General features: G+C 36.7%; 2 protein-coding genes across 5 annotated transcripts; one reads left to right on the top strand and one right to left on the bottom strand.

Moving 5' to 3' along the window:
* Positions 1–3,723: 3,723 nt before the first annotated feature.
* slc39a5 (solute carrier family 39 member 5) lies at positions 3,724–13,515 on the bottom strand. Of its 4 annotated transcripts, XM_058764548.1 has the most exons (13): positions 13,385–13,515; positions 12,908–12,982; positions 12,150–12,318; positions 11,515–11,738; positions 11,134–11,278; positions 9,495–9,672; positions 9,228–9,397; positions 9,009–9,128; positions 8,850–8,907; positions 8,620–8,766; positions 8,307–8,387; positions 7,708–7,898; positions 3,724–7,579 (listed from the first exon to the last, which is right to left on the bottom strand). In XM_058764548.1, exons 2-13 carry the CDS (start codon positions 12,925–12,927, stop codon positions 7,430–7,432), a joined length of 1,653 nt encoding a protein of 550 aa, XP_058620531.1. In that variant the 5' UTR covers positions 12,928–12,982; positions 13,385–13,515; the 3' UTR covers positions 3,724–7,429. The 4 variants fall into 4 exon arrangements, with proteins under 4 accessions (XP_058620531.1, XP_058620532.1, XP_058620530.1 ...); XM_058764549.1 differs by lacking the exon at positions 12,908–12,982 and having other exon boundaries at positions 13,385–13,503; XM_058764547.1 differs by lacking the exon at positions 13,385–13,515 and having other exon boundaries at positions 12,908–13,342.
* Positions 13,402–26,584, top strand: rnf41 (ring finger protein 41). Its single transcript, XM_058764552.1, has 7 exons — positions 13,402–13,541; positions 15,769–15,868; positions 18,546–18,661; positions 22,810–23,081; positions 23,273–23,408; positions 23,527–23,630; positions 24,283–26,584. The coding sequence occupies exons 3-7, from the start codon at positions 18,572–18,574 to the stop codon at positions 24,635–24,637; spliced, it is 957 nt and encodes a 318-aa protein (XP_058620535.1). The 5' UTR covers positions 13,402–13,541; positions 15,769–15,868; positions 18,546–18,571; the 3' UTR covers positions 24,638–26,584.
* The last annotated feature ends 597 nt before the right edge of the window (positions 26,585–27,181 follow it).

Genomic DNA, 27,181 nt, shown 5'->3' on the forward strand with positions numbered 1-27,181 from the left:
TTATTTGCACTGCCAGTTATACTGCTTGTAGTTGTAAAAACAAAACAAAAAAATATTTATAAATTTAGTCTAGCCACATGTAGTTGAGTTCGAAAAACAAGTGCCCGTAGAGCCTGTGATTAGTAATACATTTCATTTTGGTGCAAGAAAAAGTGCTGCTTTTGATTGTATCTTGGAGCTCATTTTTTAGAGGTGATCTTTGTCTATTTATTAGCGAAAATAATTCTTATCCAGCCAAAACAAACTAAAACGTACTTGTTTTAATTCCTCAAATTTCTAATTGTCTTATTGGCATTGCACTAAAATCGTTGAATTGTTTTGTCGAATGTATGCCATGATGGTAGCAGCTTGCTTCGATGTTGGTGAAAAACTTGTATGCAGTAGTTAGCGATTTAAATAATTAGCTTGACAACAGGAACTTTGGAACTGAACCCTTTCAGAACTTTTAATAGACTGAGTTGGTGCATTAGGTGTTCTGTGTACGAACAATAAGGGAACCGGTCACAAAGTGGCAAGACTTTTTTGTAGGGTAGAATACTGATAACTGATAAGGGGGGTTTCCTCCCTAAATCATTTAGTGCCATAACTTTTCTTTTTCCTTTCTCATTTTGATACGTTTGTAAAAATGTGAATGAATGATTCCTTGGGTTCAGTTTTTGAGTGTGCGTCAAGACCATTACCAAAAAAGAAAACAAACGAAGTCCAAGCTAACATAAGCTACTGTGCCCATTAAATTTTTTGGAGATCCACATAGTGTGTTAGTTATTGTAAAATGCCAGTACGTTCACAATCAGACTGTCTAAAAATGCCAGTATATTCGTAACTAAGCTATACTGATGGGCTTGTTAGCCTTTGATGGAGATCACCTCCATCTGAAAGCTTTCATTGATTCATAAATTGTGTAGCCGGATTTGAGTCATTCAGTCAACGGCTCCTTCAAAAATGATATGTTATAAATGTTCCATTGTAATCGATAGTTCCCACAAACCATTGATAATTTGAGGTTTATTTCTAAGCAATGGAATTACGAAACGCCTTAATTTCATTATTAACCGAAGGGCAAATTTGACATTTACCAAAATGACACATTTACATAGCTTTTCTTGTTTTACTCTGATCAGCAAATTGTGAGCTTGTTTTTTTTTTTTTACGCAACTTTGCCATGAAGGGCCAGCTTTCATTACCTGTTGACCAAGCTATAATGGTTGCAATTACATGCAGGCAGTTGGAAACTAGGGTCGTCTAATAATTGTAACCATTTTGTTGGAAAGCAGATTAATTGTAGCTAACTCAGTGTCCTTATTGTATGTCCATCCTCGCATTTTTTGTATCGATATAATTTTTTTTCTCGCAAAGGTATTAATGGCTGATAGAATGTCTGATTTACCTCAGTGGACCTCAGCGTCCCTACTACTTGAAGACACATCCATTTAAGGCAATACTCAAAACACCCGTTTCATTTAGCCTATGTCTATCTCCCAACTTTTTGCCTTAAGAGGAAATGGTATAGTTCAGCAGTCGCAGCACTTGAGAGATTTTGTCGTTAACCTGGGATCTCGTTTCGATGAGATTCGTAAGAAGCACACTGTTCTATAGGTTGTTTTGCTGAAAGATGTACCATAATGGCTTCTGGCCTCAAAATAATCATTTTCATGGAATTTATTAGAAGTTTTTGCACTAGAACATATTAAAAATGGTCTTTTTTTTTAATACATTTGTTTCAAATATTCAGCTGTAAAATTTATTTGGAACAGCTAATGTTTGACCAACTTTACTCATTAAGCAAAAATCTGATAATGTTGGGTTTAGGTTTTCCTAAATTAAAAGTCTAAAGTACTGATTTATAAAAACACCAATTTGCAGAAAAAAAATCAGCATGGGAACACGGGTAGTGAATGGTAAAATATTTGGGAATACATCCAAGAAAAAAAGTATGTATTATCCAATGCTAAATTCTTTCTACAAAACAAAGTAGGTACATTTTCTCCCCAATTTTCAGTGTCTTAGTTGAAACGTTTAGGTAGTAAATACTTGTGTATGTTATAAATGCAAATATTTCTAATAAGGTAAATAACAAGAGCACAAGAAGATGTGCTGTACATAATTCCTCAAGAAGTGTGGTCGGAATTGCCTTGACGTGGCAATCTTACCTCGTAAACTAGCTGTCCTTAAAATCTATCGTGCTATATATATATTGGTACATGAAATTTGGGTGGGCTTTTAGCTACGCATGCTCCGTGCAACTGGAATCCTAAGGTCACGTTCCGAGGCCTTGAAATGGAAAACATTGGAGTTTTCAAGGGGTGCTCTTGAACTTGATGATGTCCTTCACCCTGGCTTGGTGTTACTTCATGTTTCTACTCAGTAAGCGCTAATAGTTCAAATTGTAAATCTGTAAGCGAATGATCTAATCAAAAATAGCTGCTTTTTGTTGTTCTCGCCAGCAGCTTGTTTTCATAAGGCTAGATAGAAGACCGCCGGAGCCTGACTGAATGGCTGATCTGACAGGGCACGTAGGGATCCCTTTAAAAAACATTTTCATATTTAAAAAAAAAAAAAAAAAAAACCTATGCAGGAATACTTTCTTTTATCTCGCAGAGTTGCATAGTGCCACCAGAGATAGCCCAAGAGCTTCAATGACCGATCACAGACCTTCAGAATTTCATCTGTAAATCTAACACTGACCTTACTTGCTTGTTGGCTTCGGTTGAGAAAATGACTGCTTTGCGTGGCATGCTGCTATTTCTTTGGAGTCTGTAAGCATCTTCATCTCTTTAAAGTACTACACTTTGTGACGAGTATGTGGGATTGTGCCTTTTGTTATCAAGTACATGCCACAGGGTATGGTCTTCCATTAACACCTTTAGTGAGCCTTATGAATGAACAACTGTTGTAAGTTTCAAAAATAGCCACCATCCACGTGGTTGCGTTTTGAGCCGTCAAAACTCGCGATCAAATTTGTCACGACACCGCAGATGAATAATTAACTTTTGTAAATTGAATGAAACCATAATGGCGAAACATTTGATCGGTTCTAGCTAGTGGCCTGTTCAAACTCTGTATGGAAAAAAAAAAAACGTGTTTAGTTTTACAACGTGTGAACTCTTTAGTGAAGTAGACGTGTGCAGTGTCGTTTTTGTGTGGTAATGCATTGGAGATTAGTTGTAACCCAGTGTCTTGTAGAATGTTGGCATGACTCCTTTTCTCTATGTTGTATCTACGTCAAAGTATCCACCTGAAATGGACTGAAGTGCAATAACTTTTTTTGTGCGCCATAGTATCCTTAATGGAGGAAAATGCCCTCTTACATCATCCATCATGTTTTGTTTTTTCTTTTCTTTAAGCAGGGTATTTTATTTCACTTATTTATTTTTTTGGATTGTACAAATTTGAACTCCTTCCTGCTTTGCCTCCATAAGTGGCACTTTCTTGTGGAATGTACAATGGACTTGGTGGAAACTGTGATAGGTGTGAAAGCCTAATCAATACTTCTTGCTTACTGGAAAGATGGCATTTCTGTTTGCTCATTGGTTGATAGGTCAGAGAGTGCCGTTTTCCATGTAACTTCTCCAGCGCCACTTAAAGTCTGCTTTCGTGGCATGTTAAGCATTTGTGTGTGTGTGTGTGTGTGTGTGTGTGTGTTGGGGTGTGTTTAGACCTGTTCATTTACCTCTAATCAATTGATTTGATACCAAAAGTGAAGCGCATTGCCTAGAATTACAGTTCTTTTTTTTCTTTTTTTTTTTTTGGATTAGAGATGTGATAGTTCTACTTGGAAATGGTATCTTGAATGTTGTTGTTGTTGTTGTTGTCGTCAGCAGTGAAATATGCAGGGTTTTATTTCTCCCCACACAACATTTGAACTTTGGGCCATATGTTATGCGGTACCAAAGAACATTTCATTGCTTATCTTTGGATCAGTTTTCTTTTGTTTTCTGACATCAAGATCCCAATATTTGTCATTTAAATGTCTTTGTAAGTTTTAAAAAATAAACAAAAAAATGGAACCTGTATCATAAAGAAACATTCCTTTTGAATTTCATTGTACAAAACAGAAGTACCGTTGACAACCAATACCAGAAGTCATATAATAATCTTCAGAAAACCTTAAGTTGTAACTTACTTTAAGGTCCTTCATTTTGGCTTCAAGCAATCAATGATTTCATATTTGATATCACAGGGAGCACACTGAATAAAGTAATCTAGTATTTCACAACATAGGACCAATGTATGTCTCTGTAGAGATGGCCACTTGATTTCATTCAAGAACAAGCAATACAAGTATCAAGAGACAATTGTATATTTCTAAAGATTTGTTGGCTCTGGCTGCTTTTGGCCTGGCTATGTAATCTGTGGCACCTTAGGTTAACACCCTCTTCTTGTAACTGAATCTGACATAAGAGATTTCAGTGCTGAGAGAGCCTTATTTCAGTCAAACTGAATGTGAATTGGATGCGTGCAGGATTTGGCCATTTCGAAGCGACTGGCTTTAATCGAGCGGACCTCCTGCGTCCCGTGTTTGAATCCAGTTTCACTAGGACCCGCCGTCTTTAAGACTTTCCAAAAGATTGCTGTTACAAAAAAAGCAAAAATACTACACCGTGGCTGTGTTTCCATCGCCGAAACGCAGAACCGAGCGGCTGAGATGGATTCCCCTTAAAACAGGGTTACTATCACTGCTTCCAAGCTCTGCTTGAACATGCCAAGTATTTGAAAAGCATTACAACGTGAAGGAAATGTGACCCTGACTTTAAAAAAAAAAAAAGCCACAAAACTGCACTATTTACTTGAGTATTGAACTCCAAGCCGTTCTCCGCTAATTGTTTCGACGATGGAAACCTTGCAAGCGATTGTGTAGGGCAGCACCCAGTGTGTGTGTGTGTTGTGCGTGCGAGTGCGACAAACAGGGGTCATATCAACCCTGTATACCTCATCGACATATCTGCAAATATTCTTATCCTGTCTTTAAGTTGAACGTGTAGGAGATACCATCACCAGCAGAAGCCTGGAACCATTGCAGGGTCTACGACATCACACCGATTCCGTATCAACCAATAAGATCACCACTTGCTTGCGTAAAAACCTGCCGCTCCGCTTCAAGCCTGACCCATCGCCGACACAATGGTTTAGAATTAGTGAAACGTGAGGCATTTTAAGTAGCATTATCCTACCTCTGTGTTACAGCTTGATGCATTGAAAACTCCACCAATTGTTGATGACAAATGGAAATATATATGTATATGAACAGATATATAACTTATAACCAACAATCGGTGATTATAAGACGACAGTTAGCGTACTTGACTGTGTGTCTGTGTGTAACATGATATTTGTAAGTGTATACACAACAGAGTACCACTGGAATGTGAAGCCAGACTGTATTATGATTTTTTTTTGTTTTGTTTTTTTTTCTTCGAATCCACTTTTCTCCCCCATTATATTTCAAATGATGTCATATGTGTCTTGCCTCTATCGCTCCTTTCTTTGCTTTATTTTGACAAAACAGGGAAAAATATCAGCCTATACTAGCTGGCACTTACATTTCGTGCTCGTTTTTCCCTCTATTTCTTTGTCTCTTTCACTTTCTCTCACTTCTAAATGTTCACTGTGAGCGCTCTGAACTCAAGTTTACAGCTCTTCATGGTATGTACGTGTATCTGGTCGAGTTCAGTAGAGTGCGTGGATGGTTGTATGACTTTGGTACTGAAGCAACAACTCAATTTTCTACTGGTGGTGGGGGTTTGAAAGGGGGTTGGTTGGTTTGAGTTATGCACATTCATTCTGTACTAAAATATGGGGTATGTAGAGTTCCCTAGCCTTACGCCCTTCCAAAAACACTACTCCGGTCACTGGCTAATCCGCGTTAGCTATCCGCCACCCTGCCAACTTTGTACCTCTGTACATATCCATTTTGGACCTGGGGGCACGGGGCGAATTCGGCAGATTCTGCCTGAATCTGTCAGGACGGTCACGTGACCCCCTTCCTAGACCTGAGGAAGGTGAACCCTCACCCTTTCAACCCCACAAAAAGACCTCAAGCCATTCATTTCCTTATGTGACAATGCAATCCTGAAAGCACTTTGCCTTGTTAATTCATAGTATGAGCTTGTGAATGGTTACTTGTTACTAACAGATGTGAAACTCTGTACATGTATTTAAGTAAGAAAGAACATAATCATTTTTAATTTGAGCTTATTAAAAATGAATTGGTCTCTCTGACTTTAAAGACAAAAAAAAATATCCCATATGTTTTTGTTAGTCAGGTTCATGAACTGCTGCAGCCAGTAGGTCTTGTCATTCAGTATCGTGGCTTAGAATTGGTAATGTTGAAATAAAATGCTATTGCTACATACAACTTGTTGTGGAGTGTCTTTCTTTTGTTGCTCTTAACACTACAAAATGTTACCATGTTGTAACAGACTATATATTACATGATCATATGGGGATTTTAACTTCTGGTTCAAATTAATTTACAGCAGCTCAAAGCCAAATTCAGGACTAAGTTGATTTTTTTCTGTCTCTTTTTAGCAAATCATCTGAATAAATGGAAGTTTATTTCTAGAATAAAAAATTTAAAAGGTAATTGTCACTCACAATTCTAACTTATCTTGCAATTCTGAGTTTGTATCTCCCAAATCAGACTTTTCCTTATAAGCTGTGTGAAATATAAACTTATATGTACTATATATAAACAAAATTGTGACACTTCTGCGGGGGAAAAAGTCAAATTACCTTTACTTTTTATTCTGTGGCAGAAACAAGCTTCCATATTAATATGACTGTCAAGAAGAGATACTTTTAACTAAATATTAGGTTTTTATTTAGAAAAATGTTTCTTGTAAAGTGTTACTTTGCAATGTTTGAAATTATTCAGGTTAAAATTATGAAACGAACTAAAATTATAACTAATAGCCATAACTTCATTATGACTATAAATACATAAATGCTCCTTTTCTGGAAACAATAACATTATGGTTGTTAAAAAGTTGGTTAATTTTTATAATTTTAACAACCATCAATACACCATTTTAAAAAAAGCATTGTTTAAAGTTGCAAGACATATAAACATTTATATGATAAACGAGAAACGTACTGATGACACTGCATTCAACTCATAAGTGAGCTTTACATCAGGCCTGAAACACTCTCATCAGACCATTCTTTTAGATAAGCCCTGGAATTTTCTGTAGATGTCATCATTCATGTTTTTACATAAAATTAAGCTTAGGTTGAAAAGAAGTTGCCCAAGGATGTGTATATACGAGTTCTTCCCAATGTATCTCTTTTTATAGCAATCCATCCAGTGCACTTTCTTCAGAATATCCACACGGTAGTTCATTATGGGATGAGGCAAGTACATAATACTACTGCTTGGATGGAAATTCTGGTGTGACATCATGAGGATCTCCTTTAGAAAGTCTTCATATCCTTAGACTTCTCCCAGGCTAACAGCAATATGGTCCTCAAAAAGGGCAATGCAAAGCATGATGACGCCCCCTATCAGCAGACCCAGACTCTGCAGGACGAAGCGCTTCAGAGGGCTCAGAGATCCAGCATCTCCGTGAAGCATTTCAGGCATCTAGAGAGAGAAACAGAAACTTCAAATTATATAAAGACACTGTATTCAGTGTGATTATAATGGATATAGTAGCTTTTCAAGTCATAGATAAATTAACATTACTGTATTTTGGCAATCAAAATTTTTACCATGTCAGCAAGAGCAACATAAAGGAAGACCCCAGCGGTGATGGTGAGAATCCAAGGTGAGTGTGTCGCCCACTGGTTTCCCAGTGCAGTTCCTGTTAAAACACCAACAAAGCCCAGCAGAGCAGAGATGACGCTAAACACAGCCAGTCTACGTATAGGCCAGCCTGCAGCCAACAGCAACGCCAAATCGCCTGCAGACACAAGCAAAGAAATATATATATATATATATATATATATATATATATATATATATACACGCAGTGCCTTGCAAAAGTATTCATACCCCTTCATTTTTTTCACGTTATGTTGCTGCCTTAAATTACTTCTTTTTTTTTCTCTCTCTCTCTCTCTCTCTACATCATCAGATGTGTGGCTTGACACAAACCTGTTTCTGAGCTCTACAGGCAGTTCTTTGGTTTTTGCTCTGATGTGCATTATCACCCGTTAGACCTTTTTTTAAGACGTGTGTGCCTTTCCAAATCATACCCATTCAATTGAATTTGCCGCAGGTTAACTTCACTCAAAGTGCAGTAATATCTACAAGCAAAATGAATTCTCCTGAGCTAAATTTCAACATAATAGAAATGATTCAGTCATACCTAACTCATGAGGAAGCTCATGGCAGAACACAGCGATTGTAGTGCTGAGTCCACCCGTCAGACTCTGAGAAAATGCTACACCTGGAGGAGAACAAGAAAATGTGTAAGTTAAATGTGTAAGTTAAATTGTATTTCTAAATGAAAGCAACCCAACCGCATGTAGTTTTGTATATTTTTGCGACTTTGAAGCCCCCTATAGTTAAGTGAGTGGAATTAACTGTTGTAAATATATCACTGTCGTAGTTACAGTCTATGGCTGTACACATGCATTTGTTGCTGCCAAGCAAGTCGCCTTTTCGCCTTTTTTATGTACCAATGGCTAGTCCATCTGTAAGGTTATGTATCCCATCTCCCATGACCACCATCCATGCCATGCTTCTGATGCCTATCTTCCCTGGTCCAAGCTGCCCATGAGAATGGCCATGCCCTGAACTCTCATTCTGATTGGCTGATGAGGTACCTATTACAAAGTACAGATTAATTTAGAAGTTTCATAATTATTAATGAATTAATGCTCTTTCTCTTGTCTGAAAATAAACATACCCTGTAGTGCATCCAGCTCCCTTCCAGACTCTGCATCATGTTTCCTTTTCTTTAAATTCTGTTTGAAGATAGGGGCAAAAAAATCCATTAATGGAAAACCTCTCCAGATCTCTTTCCCCAAAATAAATAATAATTGAAGTCCCACTGGATGAAACTTACCTTGAAATGTTGTTTAAGTCCCAGAAGGCTCTCAAAGGCAAACAGAAGGTAAAGTCCTCCCAACACACTCAGACCCTTGAAAACAGCGTCCTGATGTTCAATGTGCTGACTGAAGATGGCCTAAGATCACAAATAATATACATCTGTAGCACTTGAATTATTACAGAATAATTATATACGTTCTTGAAATTATGCTTAATTTTGTATTTTGCTTCTTACATGGGGCAGGAGGTGCAGGAGGGCATCTCCGCATAACGTGCCCACTGCCATGCCAGCCATCGGGCAGAGAAATATTTGAAGGATGGAAGGTTGAAGCAGGGGCGCCAGTCCCAGGGCAACCAGGGAAGGCAAACTGATAACAAAGAGTGCCAAGGAGGCCCATCCTAGTGCTGAGATACAATCACTTTGTTTAACCTGTTCTATCATGAAAACAAACACAAAATTGATTCTGATATAACACTTGACAGAAACCGCGTACACACACACCTCTCAGGAAACCCTCGCTGGTTTTGCTTCCCTGTGACTGCTCCTCTGTGTGCCGCAGACACACTCCGCTGTCAATCTGGTACAGGAGGGCAGGACACAGGAAGGTGAAATGGGCAGGAGTGATATGGGACGCTTGGCCTAACCCGAAGTTCCACAGGAGCTGGGTAACATTTAGACACTGCAATAAGGGAATAAGAAATATGAGATGAGAGTCAGATTCAACATTATTACACGGCTCTCTGAAATACTCGATTATGATTGGTCATTCAAGGCTTGCGCTACTTCCATGTCTCTCGTATCACACTGCAGACTTGCTTTCTCTTGTTTTCTACAAACACAACTGATGCCATGTTCTGTATCAGTTATCAGCCGTAGTGAAAATGACCTCAGAGGACTTTAAGTTTTAATGTTACTGTAACGTTGCAGTGGTCATGTCACTTTTGTGCATGTAATGGACTGTTTATTTCCTTATTGAACATTTTACGATAATATACAGGCAAAATTATACTGATTTATTTTACTATAATGAAGCCTGACTTTACTGTATTAACAAAAAAGTTGAAATTATGAGGTAAGAAGTTTGGTATACTATATCATAATTATGTGATTAAAAACTCAAAATTATTACATAAAAAGTAATTATACGGCAAAATTTTTAATGTCATAATTATGACTTTTTATCTTAGAATTTTTAATTTTGTAAATTTTTATTTCATGATTTCAAACTTGTTAATAGTTTTTCTCATAATTTTGAACTTTTGTCACAATTCCAGATACTTCTGTCATCTTTCTGACTTATATATATTTTAACTCATAATTTTGATGTTTTAAAGCCTTACTTTTTTGGTTTTTATGTCATAATTTTTACTTTTAGATTACAATAATATAATAATTACCACCATTTTAACTCATAATTTTGATTTTATCTCATAACTGTGCTATGTAATAATAATAATTATGTTTTTTTTTAGTCCGTAATTCTGAAGTGTTTTCCATCACTTTTGACTTTTTGTTGCAATTATGACTATTATCTCATAATAATAACTTTTTTCTCATAATTTTGAGTTTTTGAATTACGACTAGATGTTTTTTAGAATTTTGACTTTTTATTTATTTCATAATTACGACTTAGTGTCTCATTATTTCAAAGAAATAGGCTTCCATACTTACATAGGCCTATGTGTTTACATATTGTATATATTGTGATGTAGATGCTAATCCACAGTTGGGCATGTTTGTACGCTGGTAGTCCAAGAAGGCTTCTTGAGTAGTTTAACCGGCATAATCTAATCAACCAGCATCACCAGAAGATTCATGATGGTCAATCAGCTTTGCAAGCTTTTTCCAGAGTTTTGCAGATATACAACATTATATCATATTCTGGCCCACCATCTAGACCAGCATGAATCCAGCACTAACCAACTTAAACCAGTCCTCTTAGCAAAGACCTCTTACATGATTATCTCTCTCCAAAATAGTTTGTGTACCTCACACAGGACAGGAACAATTAATTGAATGTTACTGTCTGCATGCCTCAAGATATCAACAGACCTTTGGTCATGTGATAGCGAAGAGAATTCAGTGGTAGACTTTGTCCATTTGTAACACTCTAACAGGAAGTTTAGGAGTAAATACTCACATTCCCATGAAGGTGTTTCTCCGTCGGATGGTCGGACAGTGGTGACACACTTTCTTCCAGTTCATGTCTTAGACCAGGGTGTGGAAAATAGTCTGAGTGACCCGATTCTGCATTAGATCCACTGAGCACTGATTTAATGTGAGGTCTAGGATGGAATATTAATGGATTAGTCATTGGAATGAGCATAAAACTATATTTGAATTATATAATCAATAACCAGATCAAATACAGGGAACTCAGATCAACTCTGGTTTTTTGGGAATAATAAAAGGAACATTTTAAATAGCTAACTTTATAGTCAATAACCACAGTAAGTGTAAAGAAGATTGTAAATTGAAAGTGTAGATAGAGAAGATTACAATAATGCTTTAGCCATATTACCTTTCTTTGAGTGGAGGTGAGTTTGTAGTCCTTTGAGGATCATGATGGTCTTCATGTGAGTGGGAATGGGATTGGGGTTGAGAAGAATGCTTCACTCCACCATATCGGATCTCCAGGACACTGACCTCCCCAAGACCTAAACTGCCTAGCAACTTCTGCAGGCCCTCATAGGTCAAAGTCCCATTGTCCCCATACTGAAGAAACAGGCGTTGCAAGTAGTAGCCCTTGGGAGAAGATTAAATCTGACTATTTTACCAACAGACATCATTTTCAAGGTCCACACACGTCAGTGCCTTTATGATAGTGCTTTGGTGTCATAAACTTAGTCTGTAACTGTAACTCCAATCCATGAATTTCAACATACGTACTGAAACCACAGCTCTAACCTAGTTAAATTTGAGTGATTGCATCAGTCATTGTTGATTAGTTTTTTTGCACTCAGTGTAACCCTCAAGCAAAAAACACTTGATCTCTTAATGTTTTGAAAAATCCCTCAAGGAATGTGGTAGATCTACTTTACCAGACATGCAGGGACGAGTAAATCTCAGTAGTCACTGTCGATTCTCAAAGACAAGCAACAAAAACAATCATTGCTTACTTAAACGTTACGATTTGACAGAATCATCCACACGTACCTGCTCTTCAAAAGCTTCCTCTAAGTGTTCCTGTGTAGATTTGACTTGTGTGCTTTCATTTGACTTTCTGAGCTTGTCGACCTGGACATGTGTTGCCAGTACAATTATGGCTGGTATCATCACAGAAATCATGCAGTGGTAGAGCAGAAAATTGAAGCTCAGAGTCATCCTTAGGGAAAATATCAATAAATATGAATTATTTTAGCATGTGGGCCTCATCAATCAATATAACACAATTTTAATTAAGCAAGCATAATTCAATAGGCATTTCTAAATCAATCCATATTACAACTGAGAAAAATAAATTACAATCCATACTGTAAAAATCATGAGTGAGGGCTCTATAATATCTCACGTTCCTTCTAGATGAAATTAGGTTTAAGGGAGACAAAATTGTGACTTTTACTCAAGTTTCCTGCTTCTCAAATTACTCCTCTGAGAAAATAATCCTAATACTCTCATATGTGTCTCCTACAGTTTAGAGGAAATCACAACAAATATCCCAAGATACCAACATCTGCATTCAAAAGCAGGTGTATCTAGCAGTGTATTGCATTGTATTTCAGAAACATGTAAGAAACATTCAGAGCTATGAAAGAGCAACACATATAGGCCTAGTAATACAAACTTTAGATGAAGACTCTTAAATCAAAAGCACGTAGCCAACAGAAAGCACATTGCATAGTCAAGCAAAGTATTTAAAAACTCCAAAATGCCATCTTAAAGAATTTATGCTTTAACTCTGATCAACTCTTTACCAGACTGTCTGTCCGCCCATGGTTTTTTGCAGTCTGTTAATCCCGTTACATGATCTCCAGTATCCTCTCAGTGTCCTAGTGTTTAAGCATGAGGCATGGCGCATTGTTTTATGAAGAGGAGGTTAATGTTTCACCAGCAGGCAGCTTTAAGCTTATCGCAGATCACACGACGGGAAGGCATTGATCATCTTGGTTTACCTCATGACTATGTTATATAAATTCAACACATTCTCACTCTCATCCTGTCAAATACATTGAAGTATAGCCCCGCTGCAGCCCTACTTTGACATGTCCGAGTAACTTTCATGTATCAGTTCATATTGCACGTAGAGATGATTGATAGATAGATAGATAGATAGATAGATAGATAGATAGATATTTTTAAATAATTCCTGCATAGGACAAATATATATATGCTCTTAGATTAGTATGCATGTAATATAAGAGTAAGTCAGGTATAATTGCTCCTCCACGCACACTGTGTCCTGTAGGCGCAGCAGCAGATTCAGTCTGACTTCATCCGCTCGGCTCAGGAAGAGAAATCAGCCATCTCTCAGATCACTGCAAATATCACAGGCTCTAAATACAGAAATCACATTAAGCCTGGGAGGAACACCGCGATCTACGGGAACAGGTATTACAGTCCTGCTGAGTGATTTTCAACGCTTTATTTATGTCGACTTGAAAAATTACCGGATAGTAGCACAAACTAGAGGCAATACAGGGACGAAACATGAACACAAGACGTTATTTGATCAGAACAGTATTTAAATGACATTTACAAGGGTTTTAGTAGGGGCTAGAATTTGTAATGTGACATTTAAGGACGTGTGGTGTAATGTTAGACCAAAGCTGCTCTTTCGGCGTGTGTCAGCTAGTTGGATTTCATGCTAGTTAGCCACGCTAGCCCCTTAGCATCAACGCTTTAAATGTAATTTTACTGTGAGTAAAAGACATTTTAAGACACTAGTTCCTTTTTATAAGCAAAAAACACGAACGGAGTAAGGGAGGCCCGTGGTTGTGATGATTATGTTGGTTGGGTTTGTACAGCACCATTAGCGAGTTGGCTAATGCTAAGCGCCTACTCGCTCAAACACATCAGCAGACGTGTGTTGCAGGCTGGCAGAAGCTTTTTTTTTTCTTTCCTTCTTTTACATCGCCAGGAGGTTTAATAGCTGTACAGATGTTTGCAGCTGTCCTGTCCTGTCTGGTTCATTACTGTATGTATGTATTTTGGCAGAAGTACAGTTAGCCTGACTGTCTGAATCCAGCATGACATTGTATTCATATTCATGGCTGTTTGTAATGTTCAGCTGTTATTTATGATCAGTATGCATTTTGTTTAAATGGCTGCATCTGTACATTTAACATTAACCCTTAAGATTATCCAATTGTATATGCTGAGAGACAGAACTGTCATGTGTCACATGTATAGACATTTTGATACACACACATACATGCATGCATACATATATATATATATATATATATATATATATATATATATATATATATATATAAATAAAATGTGTGTGTAGAGCGAGAGAGCGGCAAATATCAAGCTAAACCATCAAAACAGCTGATAAGTCTCATACTTCAATTTAGGGGTTTGTCAGACCTGTCATCCAATACACGGTCCAAAATTTCAGGCAGTTTACACTTATTTAATGGAACAAAACACTTAACACTGGTAAATGTGTGCCAGTGTTGCTGTGCACTCCCAAATGTGCTCTTGGCGATCAGGCATCCGTGCCACTAAACCAGATCTTTACTGAATAAAAGCAAGGAACGCCATTGCTGAAATGGGGGTTGAGGGGAGAATGTGCTAAACCACCCACACTCTCCCCCACCGTCTGCTTAGACAAGCTAAAATTAGGTCACCACCAGCCTACCGGGACACAATACCACCCCTCCCAGAACTGTTATGAATCTGAAAAGATGCTGTGCTGTGTCTACATAACGCAGCCCCTTTTTTGCTTTGCATTTGTTTTACCGAATTAAGAGAATTGATCTGTGTCCTAACCCCAGCATTCTGCTTCTTGTTTAATGACTTATCAGATTCCAAAGGAAAAATTTAGTGCTCCTGGATAAAAGTGCTTTACATCACACATGTCTAATCCTTGCTGACTACATCTGCTTTGTTTCAATAGGCTGTGGGAAAATGACGGGCGTCTAAATCAGGCTGGCACACGCCAACCTAAAAACAAAAGTTATTATGAAAAATCATCGCCGTAATGCTAGGGTGTAGATATAGATCATTACCAGGGTGTTGCTTTGTGTTTGCTAGGGTGTTGTGGGTGACTACTTACTACCAGCCCAACCACAAGCCTCTATGATGATTTGGTCCCTAAATATGGCTCATTGTAAGTCTATGGGATTTTTTTGGCCTGCCAGGCAAACACTGATTGGATGAGCCACATCCGAGTCATGGTTTCTTAATTGCTCTCGAAGCTCTCCCTACTGATGGCCGCCCAAAAATATATTGCAAAAATATATTTCATTACACGTCATACCATCCAGCCCTGTGATTGCGTGTGTATGTGTAGCTTCCACCCATACGTCATCAGCCTCTTGAATGAGTCGGCTCCTAATTCGATTGCGATGCATCAAGGCATTAATGGTTTTGGATTGCCACTCAAGAGACAAAGTGGGAGCAAAAAGCATCCGTAAGCTTAAATGATCACAGTATACAAAGCATCTTGAAATGGAAATGGACTAATTGACAGTAAATACGCCAAACTTGTCTGAAGATTCCAGGAAATGTTTCAAACAGGCTTTTTAAATCTTAATTAAATTGCTTTGAAATAAATAGCAGTGTATTGATTGCATCGTAATGGATGTCTTGTTTTCTCTTTCTTAAGGGGGATGTTCAGTCTTGCATCGTAAGGAAGATCGCCTTGCCCACCTGACACATGAGGACGACTCATTGTACAGGGATCATGAGGGCTGCGCTTTCGTGAGGTATGAATGTACAGTACATTTCTTTTGAATGTTTCACACGATATAGTTGCAAGGAAAATGTAATCCTTTAATGCTACTGTGTGGTATATAATCATTTGGATAATCATGCATATTTAATCAGAAATGTATTTTAATATGGTTTACATCTTTTAGTGCTCTGTGGTACTAAAAGGTCTGCTTTCTGTAATTCTGTTAATAACTTAATGATTTCCGCCATCAAATCCAGTCCACTTTGGAGCTTATTCTGGCTATGAACTGTTCTTATTTGTAATCTAGGAATGGGTTTATCCTAAATAGCTGGTACTAAAATAGTCAATTGTTTTGTAAAACAATAGTAAAACAATTAATCGCATCCAAAAATAAAAGTTTTTGTTTACGTAATATATGTGTGTATACTGTGTATATTTATGTATATATAAAAGCAAACACATGCATGTATATATCTAAGAAAAATGTTATGTTTATATATATATATATAAAATATAAGAATATGAATATAAATGTATAAACGTAAATATTTTCAAAAATATATACTGTATGTGTTTGTATTATATATATATATATATATATATATATATATACACACATACACACAAAATAAATATGCAGAGTACGCATACATGCATAATGTAAACAAAAACTTTTGACAGTTTGACAGCACTTATGTTTACATACTATATGTGTGTACTGTGTATATGTATTATGTGTATATATAAACACATATATATTAAGGAAAATATGTTAGATTCATATATATATATATATATATATATATATTAGGGTTGTGCCGATAGACGATTGTATCGACGATAGTCAGAGATATCGCCTGTGACGATAGCAAGACGATTATTATTATTATTATCAGGCTAGTAATACTATCTAATTAATATTAGGGCTTATTTGTTGCATTATATTTCTTTTTCCGCGTTTTTACAGTGTTGCACATTATTGTAACCAATCACACGATTATGCTGAGTTTATGAATGCAATGGCCAATCAGAGGCGTTCAGATGAGCCATCGCTGGAACAGCGGAGTTCCGTTGTTCAGCGCATGCTGACTGAATTCTGACTCGCGAGTTCTCCCATCATAAACAACAAAGTGCAGATGTATGTGCGAAGTATAAGAGATTTATTCATCATACAGTGTAGATTCACTGATTATAACGGGAGTGTTTTTAAAGTGCATAAACTTAGGCCGAGCTTGTGATGATGTTCTTTGGTAATGTAATGTTCTTTGCTTGTTTTCTGTAGCTGCTTTTTGAACAACTGAGGAAATGTAAGCATTATAATTAGTAACTTACAATGTTTCTATTAATTTGTTATCATGTTAAATACAAATTCAGTCATATTAAAAACATTAGGCTGCTTTTAGCCTTACGCTGGAGTTGGTTCACTTTCCGGCAATGAAACTAAGTAAATAAATAATTAAATAAATGAGCACGATAATATCGTGTATTGGCGATCTCACAGGCTGATGTTATTTAACATTGCCCAACACTAATATATATATATATATATATATATAAATATATATATATATATATATATACATACAAATATTTTTTAAATATATACATAATAAATATAGACAGTACACACACACACAGTATGTAAACAAACTTTTATTTTGAATGCAATTAATTGTTTTGCAGTCCTACTGAAAACATTCAAATATATTCAAAATGTAGTGCAGCAGTCTCTTTAAAAGGAAATGGTTGTCAGAAATGTGTAGATTTTATGTATGTAGTGATTATCGTGAATATCTACTTCTGTTCTCTGTTAACTTGCTACAAAGTGCCAAGTGATACAGTCACAAGCAATCATGGTGGATTTAATGCTAAATGGAAGCTGATTTTGTTGCAATAACATTTCATTATAGAAGAATAGAAACCGACCGACAAAATGTCTTGATGCTTGTCACAGCTGGTTAGGACAAAAAAAATGATTATAGGTGATGTTTTTGTTACTTGTCGGTTTGATTGTTTGTCACCTGCTTTTGGACACTAACTGATTAATATTCGCCTTCCATTTTGCAGTTGAAAAAATGAAAAGTCGGAAAAGTTTCTATCGTTGCATTTTTAATCATAATGCAATGTCTAGGCCACTCAAAATGGTTTCCCATTATGCTGGGTTACTAAGTGGGCTGCCACACTTCACAGTGGACCCATATTTTTTTGACGGCACATTAGTAATCTCATACCAGCATACACACAGACATTGCATTTTTCACTTGAGAGAGCTGTGTTGGCCTAGTGGCTCTGCAAAGAACAAAAAGAAGGTCACCTTTGTACAGGAAATGTGATCACGTTACGTCTGTATTGTAGCAGGACATTGAGTGCCTCCATGTTCAGCTCAAAATGCCATGTTCATTAAACCTCTATCAGTTCACTTTTAGTGCATCGAAGGAGTTTTTTTATATTTAATCTGAAACCTACATTTTAAAGCAAAAACCACAAAGGAACTCGGATAATACATTGGTTAAAATCTTTTTGAGGCCTGCTTTCACGCTTCTGTTCTTGTGCTGCTTTTAGTGTTCAGTTAAAAATGGCCAACAGAGGCTATAAGTTTTTAGTTTCATCCTGTTGTACTTCCAGTTCTTCTGATGCATCTCTGTCTCAGAGGCAATTGGCTGCAGCTGAGTTCTCACAACACTCTCTTCCTGCCTGCTTCATTTCAGATATCAAAGGATTCTGGTAATGTGCCATGGGGTACGACGTCACCAGGTTCCAAGGAGAGGTGGACGAGGATCTGTTATGTCCCATCTGCAGCGGGGTGCTGGAGGAGCCAGTGCAGGTCGATATTTATTTTCATTCAACCGCAACATCCTTCCTAGAACACCTTAAGAAAGTGACAGAGGCAACACTATGAGTTTGCGGTTATTGGATATCATTGTGTGAATGTGTTTGACAAGGGTCCAAAATGATCATTTTGTAAAAATGTTTGAGGAATTGAAGAAATTTACATTCAATTAATACATTAAATTAAAAATGATAAAACTATTATTACACAGGGTTCCCACGCTTCTTGAATGTACTTGAATATCAGACACATGGATTCAAGGCCTGGAAAGTACTTGAAAACAAATATAGGTCCTTGAAAGTGCTTGCATTAAATTTGAAATACATTTTTAGTATTTCAAAAATTGTCCTATTTGCGCTGTCAAAGACAAAACGAAACAGCGCTAATGATTGGGGGTGGAGATGGGGTAGCGCAAGAAAAAAATCTTAGCATGTGAGCTGATGCACAGCCCTGCATGAACCTAGGGAGAAGCAGTGCATTTGCGAATGAAAACTACTGCTTGCTACTATGAAAAAATATTTTGGAGCACCAGTGCGACTGACCCGATCAACATATTTGTGTTCGCGCTGAGGGGAGCTTCAAAGGTTACTAGCATGACTTACTGACAACGTGTTTTTGCAGCGTTGAGTAATGTGTCACAGACATATCTGTTGATTCCTTGAACACAATGTTAATCAGAATCCACTCACTGCTCAAAACTAGGGATGCAACGATACCATTTTTTTCCGATCCGATCTGATCCAGAAAATTCTGAGTATCGGCCAATTCCGATCCGATACCGGCGCAGTTTTTTTTTTTTTTTTTAATCAATGTCGAATTTCTATACTTCTGTGTCACTCTTTTGTGTGTTAAACACAATCTATTAGACAACTTCATTTTAATGAAAAAATAACATGAAAATATATAGGGGCTGTGTAAAACATTTGGTCATGCGTTTTGTAATATAAATCCGATCGCTCAAACCACTTTAGGAGGTGGTCTGGGCCGCATTCCAGACAAAACTGGACATGTGTAAATGCATCTGGTTGTTGAAACCACATATGTAAATTTTACTCTTCTCAAAATGTAAAAAAAATATAAACGTGTGAGACCGTGTTACAGGCTATGACATTATAGTCAGATATGACTGCGCTAATGCAACACGCATTGCTGCGGACGAGTAGCTGAGCATCTCTTGAGCAAGCAGACGCGCAAACTGCCGCGAATGAAACTGAAAGTAAGACACAGATGCTCAACACAATCATCTTCATTAAAAGTAGTAAGACAAACTTACCTTTCCAGTGCTGATGCCGCGCGCTCTCCTATTGCGGTCTTTGATCTTGAAATGAGCTGATAATTAATAAAATGCAGCGCTTATCTTTTGATTTTGTTGACATGAACTTCGTTAAATTTAAATATAGTGCAGCAATTGAAGATCAGATTTATCTGTTTTGCGACTATGTGGCCAAATGTAAATGGAAACGTTTTAACAAATCAGATTGATATCCGATCAGCGAAAACGCATGAAATGACCAGGTGTTAACCCATTCATAATCTGACAAAAATACTATTATAAACTAGGTTGGTGGATAATTTAGTTTAGTTTAGTTTAGTTTTATTTAAAGTTTGACATGACAGGATATTGTAGCACAAAACCCTGAAATGTGTCAAACATACACATACTCCAAGACAATCATTACTTAATATGAAACAAATAAAAGATAGCTGATATACAAGCATAATAAATTTAAAAAAAAATGAAAAAGAAAATAAAAAAAGCACCAAAAGTTATTCTAGAAAAATCACGAGTGCAAAACTTTATCAAATCTAAACATTTAGTGAAATAACATTATTTAGTGGGGAACAAATAAAAGTGAATATGTGAAGGACTAAATCTGGTAAAATGTTACTCATTGCTCTTTGTATTGTTGTAAAATACATTCATGAAAACAAGTAAATGTATTTATTTTTAAACATAAACTACAAAATGAAAAGACATTTCTTTTTAAATTTATAGCAATGAAGTCCTATCTATCATATGTTGCTGACTCCTCCATTACTGTGTTATGCATTAGATTATTGATAGCCTTGATGGGACAGAATAAGAAACGCTATAGATAATCTTTCATTGCGCAAAAGCATTATAATACGAAAAGCTCCAATAGAGAGCGGCACAAAGCGCATATGCGCTTCTCGTACGCAGAATGACGCGCTTGAAGCAGCACGGAGTCACAGCGCGCAGCTCCGGATAGAGAAGTTCAAAGCACAAAGGAAAGAGACATTGATGCGTAGCTTATTAAATCTGTGCAATAGTTTAGTGAGCCTTTTCTTTTAACAGTTTTCAATTTTAGCTTTTGTGCGCTCTTGGAGAGAGTTTCGTCGTCTTGACTGTCGTAACCGAACGTGACACAGTTTGAATGCTGAATGGAGGATGACAGACAGACGCAGCGGAGAGAAGAGTTTACGTGAACTTGAGTTTAACGACTTAAATATTCATCTGTACCTCACATTAAACTATGGACCGGCTTCAGAACACTTGGACTTTATGGTGATTTATAATGTTTTTGTGTTTTCGTGGGGCTTATTAATAACACAGAATAGTGTATGCACAATATCAGATTTGGATCGCAGAAAATGCCAGCATCGGAGCCGATACCGATAATGGATATCGGATCGATGCATCCCTATTCGTACAAAAAAAAATTCATTTTTTGTACGAATCCTCTCATTATAACAAAGTGTAGACACGATATATAAGAGATTCATTGTGCAATGTAGGGAGCTTCGTTGATTATAATGGAACTTTGTGAGTTCGCAATGAACTAAGGAGGGTGACAGCTTTCAATGATTATTAAGGGAGTTTGCAAATGTGAAATTTATTTAATACAACAGTTCATTAAACAAGAAATTAATATTAAGTGACTTGCATTGTCTGACTACAACACTATTGCCTGATTTTGCTCCATTTCGTCAACGAAAATAGTTACAAACAAAGTCACAGCTAAGCTGCTGCGCATCTCCATTCAAACACAGCGTTGTTTCGTTTATGAATGAACTTGCGTTTTTAAACGAATCTGATTCAATTAAGAAATTTTAAAAAGCTTCTCAATATAATTTTTTTGAATTTGATATAAAAGGTGACATACTTTATTAAAAGTTATAAAAATGCCATTACAAAGGTAAAAACAAAATTTCCTGTAAATCACTTTGAGTCAAATATCATCTCGTAATGGGAAGGCTAATATTTGATCAGAATTTTTGATTATTGATTAGAAGGTGCTCCTGAAATTTTTGACTGTGCTCCTAAAAAGAAAAGTAAGTGTAGGGTTTAACCACTTTTTCTCAATTTTTAAATTAATAAATTCTTTCAAATTTAAATCTTTTACAAGAATTACAGCAAAAACCAGTTTGATACAAGAATATATATTTTTATCAATATTTGAGAAATTGTATTTGAATATTACCAGTGTGGAACCAACACATCCAAAACCTCATTACTCTGAAATTTTTAATATAAATGTTAAGTGTAAGTGAAGTGTTAAGTACTGTAAGAGGGCTTTCATGACGCTACATATGCCGGGGTGTGAATTTGATAGGTGCTTGATATAAAATAAATGGTGCTTTAAAAGTCCTTGAAAGTTCTTGAATCTGGTGTTCATGAAAGAGTGGGAACCCTTATTACAGTTATTATTATTATTATTATTATTATTAAAATATTTAAGTAATATTAATGAAATAATAATAATAATAATATTATTTCTTAAAACCAATTATAATAGTAGCAAAATAATATAACAATAATACTTTATTATTATTCAATTTTAGTAATTAATAAAAAATATTAGAATTGTTTATCATCATTATTAAATCAGTTATTTGATGATTACTTATTAATAAAAACAGTGTTATTAATAATAACAATAATAGTAAAATGACAACAATATTAATACTCTATTATTGTTATTGGTAAAGTTATTTTATTCATTTTCTTATATAAATTACTGTCTTTGCCAGTGGATTTATATTGCTGCCCCCCTTTTTTTTTTTTTTTTAACATCAAAACAATTACACAGTGCAAAATGTCTGAAAAATGCACTTCAGCAAGAAAAGTCAGTAGGCACTGAGTTCAGGTTACACCCTGATCAATCTGTCTGTTCTCTCAGGCCCCGCATTGTGAGCATGCTTTCTGTAACGCCTGCATCACACAGTGGTTTGCACAGCAGCAGATCTGCCCTGTGGACCGCACCGTGGTGACTCTTGCCCATCTTCGACCCGTTCCCCGAATCATGCGTAACATGCTTTCCAAGCTGCAGATCTCCTGTGATAACTCTGGCTTCGGCTGCACGGCCACTCTTCGGCTCGACCAGCTGCAGTCACATCTCAAGGACTGCGAGCACAACCCTAAACGACCCGTCACGTGTGAAGAAGGCTGCGGGTATCTACCATATTTATCTAGTTCTCACTTAACCCACTCATGTGCTGTATGGATGTGTTTGACTGTAGTTCCATGGTTCTCTGCTTTCTCAGCATCTTTTCCAGCTCTGCATCACAATGTTTTTTTTTAATGCAAGAATGTTTGCATTTTTATTAACAAATTTTAATCACATTTGCTTCTTTACTCTGCAGGCTAGAAATGCCCAAAGATGAGATGCCCAATCACAACTGTATTAAGCACCTACGCAGCGTGGTGCAGCAACAGCAGACCAAGATTGCAGACCTAGAGAAGACTGCAGCTGAGCACAAGCACCAGCTTGCAGAACAGGTCAGACCTGTGTGTTTTATGTTTTATCATGAGGCTGCGTAAATGTCACTGTCGTGATGTCATGTGAATTTATTTGAATTTAACACTGTTTTTAATACTCATGATTTCTGTTATTCAGAAACGTGACATCCAGCTCCTGAAAGCTTACATGCGAGCGATACGAAGCGCTAACCCTAACTTACAGAACCTGGAGGAGAGCATAGAGTACAATGAGATCCTAGAGTGAGTGAAATGTTCTTCTCATATATCTTTATGAATTCAAGAATTAATTAATATCTATCTATCTATCTATCTATATATATAGACACACACATTACTATTCACAAATTATTATTATTTAAGTCTCTTATGCTCATCATGGATGCATTTATTTAACCTAAAATCCAGTAAAAACAGTAATATTGTGAAATATTATTACATTTATAATTATAATGTTGAAAACCGTTTTCTGCTTAATATTTTTGTGGAAATCTTGATACTTTTTCAGATATTTTTGATGACTAGAAAGTTCAAAAAGAACATTTATTTGAAATAGAAATCTTTAAACGTCTCTTGTAACTTTTTATCAATTTAATGCATCCTTGCTAGATAAAAGTTTTTTTTTTTAATCATACTGACACCAAACTTTTGAACGCCAAAGTTATATATACATTTGTACATATGCCTACAATATATATTGTGTGTATATATTTATAATATATTTGTGAAAATAAGGCTACGGCTAAGGCCATAGTTATTTGTATTGATAAAATGTCTGTTATGTAAACAACGAGTATGTAAATTACTCATGAATACTGTTGAGTAAGTAAATAATGCTGATTCCATAATTGCTAATGTGATGACTCTCAAACTAACCACTCTCATTTGGCCACAGGTGGGTGAACTCTCTCCAGCCCGCTCGCGTGACCCGCTGGGGAGGAATGATCTCCACACCCGATGCCGTCCTCCAGGCCGTCATCAAACGATCGCTTATAGACAGTGGATGCCCGTTGTCGATCGTTAATGACCTCATCGAGAACGCCCACGAGCGTAACTGGCCCCAAGGCTTGGCCACGCTGGAGACGCGGCAGATGAACCGCCGATATTACGAAAACTATGTGGCCAAGCGCATTCCGGGTAAGCAGGCCGTGGTGGTGATGGCCTGTGAGAACCAGCACATGGGTGAAGATATGATTCTGGAGCCGGGGTTGGTTATGATCTTTGCTCATGGCGTTGAGGAGATCTTATAGTCTGTACATAGGTGGGTGCCAATGATGAAAAGCAGAAAGGGGTTTACAGAGACTGAATTGATTCCCCCCTCTAAAAAATTCAGTTCATCCCACTAAAAATATCAAGACCTCTTCGGCAGTCGTTACCTCAAATTTTAAGGAAGGACACAGGCAGAGAAAGCTCTCCGCTCCTGGATCTCCAGCATTCCCGATTCTCTTTGCCTTAAATGAACATTTTTCAAAAAGTGGACCCTAATGACAAAAACCAACTTGAAACATTATCAGGGATGATGGTACACATATGTTTTAACATTAACATTGAAATCAAAAGGATTTGAAGTGATGTCTAATTTCCCCTTTAACATTTATTTCCCTCTTGAGAGCAAATATGTGTCACTTACAGCTTAAGACAAGTTAAGATTCTTGTAAATACAGATGATAAAGAGATATAGACAAATATGCTATCTGTTCTTGTTCTAATAGAGTAGTGGACATTTTTGCCGTCTTCATCTCAAGTTTGCTATTTAGAGTAGAGTGTTTTAACTACCATGGATCTCAATCTTTCTTTCCTTTTTTTTTTTTCTCTCTCAGTAGAGTTATGATTAAAGTATGCTAGATAAAGAACTCTGCTCGGTGTTTGCACTGTGTGGTGATTGGAAAAACAAGATGTCATGAATCTCGTTTTGTGAAGATGTTTGTTTTTCTTGAGTGGAAAGAGTGATGGAGAGGATACATGACAGAAATCAACAGCTGATTTGATACCTTTTATTCCACGCTTTAATTTTCAATCAAATTTTCTTCAGAAATATTTTTTTTACTGGCATCACTGGCTATTACACTATTATAAATCAAAACCAGATTTTTCTTCAAGATGGTCTTAGTGACCTCAATGTTTTTTGTCTAGTAGTTTCACCATATGCAAACCCATAAATGATGGATGAAAAGCTTATGAATCAAAATGAAGTATAAAAACATTGTGAAAAATGACCAACTTACCGCTGATGTAAAACATGATGTCTGTGGAATCACCTGCAGATGCTCAACCATATCTGGACCTTTTTACTGTGGTTTACATCAGAACTGTTTTTATCCATCATTTGCCACAGCTCCTCTTGATGAATTTCAAACAATAAAAAGAGAGATGGAATGGTTGAATGTTTGTGTATATTGTGCAATTGACTCCTGGATAAGTGGATAAGAATTTATTTTGCATTTTTTACGTACCTTCGTTGTACAAAGTTGATTTAAGAACCAGTTTAATTTGTGTTGTACGATAGTTGTCTCTGCAACCAAAGTGTTTTATTGTGTTGTATGCACATCGTGCTTTGCTTTTTTTGTTGTTCTTGTCGTTGCGCGGACACCGAAAATGTAAGTTCAGCGATTCTGAAATGTATCTTCAGAGCAATTGTGTGTCATCTGCTTCAGTGCTACATAGACCTGAATGCTCATTGCGTTGTTTACAGTAGCTTTTTTGCAAATGTTGTTCAATGAGCTGAAAACTAAGGACCGAGAATGTTTTCCTCTGCAATATTCAGCCAGGTCTGTGTGTGAATTAGGGAGAAATGTCTGTGAACTTTGCCTTATCACACTTCATTCGATGCTTCACTGCATGATCGCTGTGTAACGTGTCACATGGCTTCTCTGCACATCGTCTCACAAGCTGGAGAGATTAAACATGACCCAGTGTGTTTCACTTCTTGGTTCTGATGGATCTGATCACCTTCCATATCATTCATAAAAAAAAAAGTTCAATTCATCATCTGTTACTGGACACGCAAGACTTTCTTGACTCTCAGGTTTTATCATCTGATAACAGGGATGAAACGTTCGAAGAGCTCATGTTTCCCGCTGCAGCATTGTCCGTGGATGTGGCATTCTTCTGTTTGTTTGTTTTTGTCTTTTATTCTTGCTTTTGTGCTGTGGGTTACTGACAGAATATGAATAAATATCAATGATTTTGCAATACGACACCAGTCTTTGTCTTTATAATTAACATGGTAGCAGGGACATCTTGTCGGTTGTGTTGTTTACATCAGCCGTTTTAAAAAAGACAAATGCAATGCAAACCAGAATAGAGAGCTTACTTCCTCATGTTTTTGCTGTTTTTCCTCTCTTCTACCACAGAATGTCACTAAAGTGCAATTTAACTTTTAAAATTAAAAGTCCAAAGAGCTTTAAAGTATTTCTGTTGCCGTATGCCATCGTTTTGAGCTGAATTAACTGTTATTATTGCTATTTGGTGACTCTAGTCACTTCTATCTTCTGATTTCTGTTCAGTGTTTTGAGGCCGAACGGCATACATATTCATGCATGCAAGAATAATCATCCTGTTGTTGGTATTCTTTTTGACCGGCCTATTGCCACTAATGCAGCAAGTCATTTTAATCCAGCCCATTATAGTACCAGTGAGGATAGGAATGTCACATTGTTTTTCCAGCAGCTTCTGCTCCGCACGAAACACAATAACTGCTCACTCTTTTGGTAATAATACTCTTTTATGGTTTTGTGCATTGCATGTACAGTCAGGTCCAGAAGTATTGGGACGCTGACAGAGTTTTTGTGCTT

This window comes from Onychostoma macrolepis, chromosome 23 (assembly GCF_012432095.1).
Source record: "Onychostoma macrolepis isolate SWU-2019 chromosome 23, ASM1243209v1, whole genome shotgun sequence".
Classification (NCBI taxonomy): domain Eukaryota; kingdom Metazoa; phylum Chordata; class Actinopteri; order Cypriniformes; family Cyprinidae; genus Onychostoma; species Onychostoma macrolepis.